The 7,994-nt window shown below is 22.0% G+C and overlaps 1 protein-coding gene across 1 annotated transcript; it reads left to right on the top strand.

Annotated features, from left to right (window-relative positions):
- Positions 1 to 210: 210 nt before the first annotated feature.
- Positions 211 to 7,686, top strand: PRSY57_0207800 (6-cysteine protein; the record flags this gene model as incomplete). The annotated part of the gene is made up of 1 exon (XM_012905514.2): positions 211 to 7,686. One exon carries the CDS (start codon positions 211 to 213, stop codon positions 7,684 to 7,686), a length of 7,476 nt encoding a protein of 2,491 aa, XP_012760968.2.
- Between the last annotated feature and the right edge of the window lie 308 nt (positions 7,687 to 7,994).

Consider the following 7,994-nt stretch of genomic DNA (forward strand, 5'->3'; position numbering starts at 1 on the left):
AATTTTTTTTTTATATAAAAATAATTTTTTTTTAAAATTTTTTTTTTTTTAAAAGAACTTAAAAAATTTTTTTTTTTTTTTTTTTTTTTTTTTTTTTTTTTTAATAATATGTTTATAAAATACCACATCTAACATTGTCCACATATATATATATATATATATATATATATATATATATATATTTATTTATTTATTTATTTACTTTTCAAAATGAACAAGAAAAGAACATTTTATTATTTGTTCTTCTTTTTTATTTTCCTTGTCTACATTTTATACTATGATACTATTAAGAGTGTGTTGAGCAGTAGTACAAAAAAAAAAAAGGAAAAAAAAATTTGTAAAGGGACCGTTTTTGTTCCTGAAGAGAGTGATGAAGAAATAAGATCATGGCTAACGAATAGTAATGGGAGAGATAAGGGAAAAAATTTGTTTACATTTGAAAGATTGATAAAGGAGAGAAAATATATATGTGTAAATAAATATAAAAGAAATAATAAATTAAAATGGATCTATAAAACTACATATGATAAGACAAAGAATATATGTGATGATTATAATATTTTGTTTAAATGTATAAAAGGGATAATTTATGATAGAAATAAAGAAAATTTTTTTGAAAATTTTTGGGATAATATATTTTATATGAATAAGTATATTTTTGATTTATACTATTATATGTTTGATTATACAAAAAAGATAAAAAAGAAAATAGAAGGAATTAAGGAAAATATGAATATTAGACATAATAATAATTATAATAATATATTTTATGTTGATAAATTTTTTTTTTTATTTAATTATGATGAACAGAAAAAAAAAAAAGGAAATGATGATATAAAAATTAATATAAAACTACATAATAATACAAGAAAATTGTCTGTAAGTGAAGAGAATGTCGAATTAAAACCATATATAAAACAAGGAGAAAGAAATGAAACAGTTGTAAATTTATATGAATATTTTACAGGAGGTGTAAAGAGATCAAATAATAATAATGAAATTGTAGTAACGTCTACAGAACAATTTCATCGTATTGTCATAATATGTTTTAAACCTACTGTAAAACATTCACATATCATTACAAGTCCCCATGATGCTTTAAATCATATAGTAGAAGAAAATGACAAGATAAAATTATCTGAAGAAATATATTCCATTCCTTTTTATCCAATATATGGGAATTTAGGTTTAAAGAATATAATAACAACAGGTATTGTTGAATTTATGATTCCATATTTTTCTAGAACGCAAATGAATTTTACAGTAACTTGTGCAAACGGTGAAATTAATGATTTGTATAAATTTGAAGATTTAATAAAAGTAAGAATACGTATTCCTAGAAATACGAAAAAAATATTAGGACTAAGTACAAATGAAAAAGACAAAACGGTATTTGAAAGGATAGTAGATAATAATATATCAAATGAATATCGATTTAAAAGTTATAATAATAAGATTGTAGGAATAAAATTAGAAAATTCTATTTTAGATCCTCCTGGATGTTTTAAAACAGTATATGAAGATGATAAAATATTACAACTAGAAGTATTTTTACAATATGTAAAATGTATTAATTTAGATAGAGATAATTATAAAATACGTTTTTTTTTTCTTCCTGAAGATTTTGGAGATGAAGAAATAGAATTTAGTTGTAAATTCACATATAAAAAAAAAACAAGTAAAATTATATTTGGATTAGGAGAAACAAGTGTAGATAAAGATATATTTTATTTAGAAGATGAACATGTTAAATTAAATATTGACCAAGATATAAGTGGAGATGAACCATATTATAGTCATCTTAATTATAACGGTATACCATATAATATTTGTAATTTTCAATATAAATCTGAATATGATTCACAAGTTTGTGAAAGAACTATACATGAATTTTCTTTATTTATATATAATTGTGATACTCTTGTGGGTACACAAATACAAACTACTGAACCTATAACATCAGTCAAATATTTAAATTCAACATATCCAATAAATAAATTTAGTGACATTACTTTATTAAGTAAGGATATAGATATAGAAGGATTAGAAGAAGCTTTTCGTAATTCTAAATTTTTTTTAACTTCATATATAAACCATGGTCCATTCCCTTTAATTATAGAATGTGTTATATCTAATTCAAATAATGCTTTTCAAAATGTATATATTCTTCTACATTTAAGAACAAGTATAAAGAATAGAAGTGTATCCTTTTGTGATTTTGAAAAGGTACATGGATATAATTATTTAAATACATATATTGATGGCAAGATATGTAATATAAATATTACATCTAATTCAGTTTTTGGTTTTAGATGTCCATCTAATAGTATAAAAGAACCCAAAGATTGTTTTTCACAAGTATATATAGATAAAAAAGTATATAAATTGAATGACAAATTATCTAATAAATTAATATTATATTCTATGAAACAAGAAAATCTTGCTATAGCTGGTTTTAATAATTATATTTCCAAGTCTTTTTCTTTTGAATGCTATTGTATAGATAAGAATCAAACCTATTCTTCTTATGAACGTACATCAGGAGAAGATATATTCAATCATATTGTAAAAAGAATACATGTTTATTATAAGAATTATGATGAACTTTATGATTATAATATACATGATAAAATCACATATGAACCTATTATGAAAAACCCACCTATCACATACTTATGTGACTTTTTAAATAAGAAACAAATATTACAACCTTTAAACAATAAAACGAAAAATTATATATGTACTATATGGTACCCAAAACCTTTAAATTATATAGCATTAAATTGCCCAACTAATCTAAGGGATGAACAAAACGATCAAACTATTTCAGAAATATATAATTCTTTACAAAAAGATTTATTAAAACCAACTGGAATCGAACAACAAATCGATCAAAAAAAAAAAGAATTAAATTTGTTATTTAACAAAAGAAATATTTATTCTAATTTGTACCATTTACCAAAAAATGCTCCTAAACGTACTATAAATAAAAATGGTTTAAATATTGTAAATATTGATGAAATAATACCAGGCGTTCTAATTAAAGATGTCATTAATATGAAACTTGAAGATATAATCAAACCTGACCTATTAACACCCAACAGTTTTTTACACAAAACATATAATACAAACAAATCATATCTTTTCTCAAAACAAAATAAATCCACATCTGGATCTATTACACCATCTATATATACCCCGTTAAGTCAGACAAGCTTTTTTATATCTCCAAAATCAGTGCCTTTTACCAAATCGAGACTCGAAGAAACACAGAGTAGTAGCAATACATACGAACAATATATAGGGAAAAAAAATAGTATAGAAAATGGATTCTTTATATTTCAACTACCTCCATATTTAAAAAAAAATCAAACAATAGAGTTTGCATGCATTAATGATAGCACAAGAAAAAATAAGAATGTAGGAAATAATGGCATTATGACTATACATTTAAAATCTTATGGGAATCAAATAGAAGGTTGTTATTTTTATAAGAATTCTGCAAAATATAATTATTTAAAAAAGAGTATAAAAATAGATGATCCGAAAAAAGAAGAGTGTAATATAAGAAGTGATGGAGAAATTGAATTTGTAGGTATTATGTGTCCATATGAAAATAATTTATATTTAACACCTTCTAGTTGTTTTTTTAGAACATATGATAATACGGATAATTTAGTTGAAATATTTGATATCAATGAAAATTTCGAATATTATTCTAATGATAAAGGTATATCATATTTAAAAATTCCTCAAGAATTTTTTAATCATGTTCATTTATTTTGTTATTGTAATGTTGATATAGATAGTGTTTCAGATAATCATGTTCTTTTGAAAAAAGAAAATAAAATAAGTTTAGAATTAAATTATTCAAATAAAGGTTTTAATATTATCAAAACTATTGATTATCAATATGAAGCTGATATACTTATAGGGTATTCATATTATTTTAAGAGAGTAACACCTATTTATCGAAAAAAACATATATGTGATTTTACTACAGAAGATAATTCTTTAGAACCAGAAAGTGAAGATAAAATGATATACTCATGTTATTTATCTTTAGAAGATAATTTAAATTTTATAGAAGTTAAATGTCCAAAAAATAAAAAAAGTTCGAATTCAGAATGGTTATTTAAATATGGTACTTTTGATAAATCTTCAGAAATAATTGAAGATGATGAAAATATAAAAAAAAAATATGAACACATGAAATATATGCCTGAAGATAAAGATGAAATAATATATTTATTTAAAAAACAAAAACTTGAAGATATCTTACCAGGTATAATTATACTTGATAAAAATAGATATTTTTTTGAAAAAGGGAATTTTTCTTTTGTAACACCATTATTTGTAAAAGAAGATGTTACTATTAAATTATTATGTGATAATTCAGAAACAAAAATTAATGATAAAATAGGTAAAAAAGGTATTATTCTTATTAAAATACCACAACATATTACAGATAAAAAATTTTATGGTTGTGATTTTTCAGATGATTCAAATAAGAAATCATCATTTTATTATACATCTGTTTATAATTTAAAAACACAAAATCAATATTGTGAAATTAAATTAAAAGAAAATATTATTATAAGTTTAAATTGTCCTAATGGTAATATTAATCCAAATAATTGTTTTAATAATGTTTTTTTAAAAACAAATATGAACGAACAAATACATGAAAATATACAAAATATATTTGATCAAGTTAAAGTTATTAATACTAAATCACATCTATTATTAAATAATTCATCTACATTTTTAATTATATCCAAAATTACAAAAAAAGAATTAAATTTTTTTTGTACTTGTCATCATAATGAAACTAAAAATGTTGGAACAATATATATAAAAAATGAAGATATTATTAACTTTTCAAAAGCATATAATAAAGAATCATCAAGTATATTACAATATATAGATGTTACACCATATTATTTAAAAGATACATATATTTGTGATTTTACACAAAATCATTATTCAATATCTTTTGATACCTCTGTAAATGTACAAAATGTTTTAGAAAAATATTTAAAAATATCATCAGATCTTTATAATACACATAAAGAATTCACCTATTTTAGTATTCATTTAAAATTAAAAAAAGAAATTATGAAAAAAAAATATATTGATTATTTAAAAAAAAAAATTAATGAATATAAAGAGAAACAAACTTCTGATAAAATCAAACGTGTAACACTATCAACTAATGATAATATAAATACTATATTAGTATATAGATGTAATATAGATCTAGGTTCTTTTGATAAATTCAAAATCAAATGTCCAAGCAAACTTATTGATGAAGTAGAAAATAATAAATTATATCCTAATCTAATATATAGTTCTAATTTAGGACTAAATGAAACAGATATGTTAAATGGATTGACCAAATTATTATATGGTTCTGTTTTAATAAATAAAACAGAAAAAAATGTTTCTTTCTTTGAAAAAGGTGAATTAGAATTAATAATTTCTCCTTATACTGATTCATCAAAAAATATTATTTTCTCATGTGAAAATGTTCCTAGAAATATATCAAAAGGAATTATAGGTTCTGCATCTATTTTTATTAAAAAAAATGATAACAAAATTTTAGGTTGTGATTTTATAGACACACCGTCAACGTTAGAATCATCTTATGGCGCATATCCATCCTCACCTTTATCATCATCTCATGATGTATTACATGCGAATAATCAAGGTCATGAGGTACATATGATAAACCATATAGATATTCCCAACAAGAAAAATTCATTCGAATTCGAAATTGAACTCGTTGAAGGAAAAAATACATATTGTAATATCGAAGCTATAGAAAATGATATTGTCGGATTTAGCTGCCCCTACAATTTTCTTACAACACCAAGAGATTGTTTTGAATCTATACAAATTGAAGGAGTAGATAAAGAATTAGAAACACATAAGTTAGAGAAATTATTAAAAGGTGTTAAAATATTAAATAATGATATATATAAATATAATTTCACACCTTCATATATTATTTTGCCTAAAAAAATTAAAAAATCACTCAAAATTTTTTGTAGATGTAATTCTGTAAAATTAATAAAAACAGGTATTATTCAAATTAATATTATAGGAGATGATCTAAATAATTGGTTTAAAAAAGAAATTACACATAACATATTTGCATATCAAAAAATGGATTATTTTTATGATTTTTCAAAAGGACCAACAAATATAAGCTCTGAAAATGTCTTAGGCATATCTACAATGTCTCTTATGTCTTCAAACAAAAAAGTATCAAGAAAAAAAAATCACAAGGAGAAAAATAGGACACACCAAAATGATTATAAAGAAATTGAAAACGATCATAAAAATATAAATCAAAGTGTAAATAATTACCATAATTTTCCTGTTACCTTATCATCAAGTGATGACCATGAAGGTTATCCGCATGATGAGGACATCGGGGGGGAGGATGATGATGATGATGATGATGATGATGACGATGATGAAGAGAATAATATTCTTAACCCTCTTAGAACTAAACAAGTATACGATATAATCGTAGCTGCTTCAGAGTTTAGTAAAATCGAAGTTGTGTGCCCCTTAAGAAATTCTTCTCAATTCAGACAATCCAAAATTAGCCCTGAGAATTTTTTTGAGTATGTTTATGTATTAGAAGATAAAAATGATGATAAAAGAAAGAGAAGTATAGAAGAAAATGAAAAATTAGTTAAAGAAATACTTGAAGGGAAAAAAAATATAGATGGAGATATAATAAGTATAGAAGATATAAATAATAAAAAGAGTTCAAAAAATGCATCAGTACAATATGATGATATGGGAAATAAAATATTTATATCTATAATTTCAGAAAAACCTAAAGCCGTTATAGAAGATAATATATTATCTAGTGGTTCTTCTATACACATATCAAATAATATTATGAATAGTTCATTTCAAAGTAATATTCCTACTGATCCTATTAGTTCAGATAGTACGACATCAGAATATGAGCAATATAATAGTTATTTTAAAGATATATTAGTTATAAAAAATATAAATGAAGTTATATCATATGCAAATATAAAAATAGATATAAATGAACAAACATATTCAAGTTCATTACATATACCACCTCTTATTTTAAAAGATGCAGAATTTTTAATTTCATGTGATAATTCTTTAACATTAAATGAAAGTACACGAGGGAAAACAGCTACTGTAAAAATAAAAGTTAAATCTAATTTTTTAAAAATATATGGATGCGATTTTGTAGGGGAATTTTCAACGAATTTCTTATTTAGCAAAAAATGGGATGATATACCAAAAAATTATATATGTAAAATTAATATACAAGATGATATGTTAATAGGTTTAGCTTGTCCAAGTTTTACAAAATTACATCCACCAGATTGTTTTGAAAATATCATTGTAAACCAAAATGTTTATAAAAAAAATATTATCATGGAAACAAAAAATATGTTTTTTTATAAACAAAATGATAAACCTATCTTATCATTTGTTCATGTGAAAAAAATATTAGTAGAAACATTTTTATGTAAATGTTATCAAGTAACCAAGGCAGATTATAAAGAGGTAACTATCCAAATATTATATGAGCCTTATGTAATGGGAACACCTAAATATACTTTGGAAAAATCTATAATACAATATAGGTATGCTAATTTAAAGCCACCACTCCACATATAAATAAATAAATATATATATATATATATATATATATATGTATGTATGTATGTATATATAATGTGCTTATGTATATGAATAATTTATTATAATGGACAAAATATATAACCCAAATGAAATAAAAAAAAAAAAAAAAAATGTATTATAAAACATATAAATAATATGACATAAGGGGTACTATATATATATATATATATATATTGTGTTGTCACAGATGGATATATAATATAACATATATATTTATATATTTTCTTTTTTTTTTCTTTTTTTGGCATATCTTTATTAATTAAATATTTTTTATTTTATTCTAT

This window comes from Plasmodium reichenowi, chromosome 2, assembly GCF_001601855.1.
Source record: "Plasmodium reichenowi strain SY57 chromosome 2, whole genome shotgun sequence".
Lineage (NCBI taxonomy): Eukaryota > Apicomplexa > Aconoidasida > Haemosporida > Plasmodiidae > Plasmodium > Plasmodium reichenowi.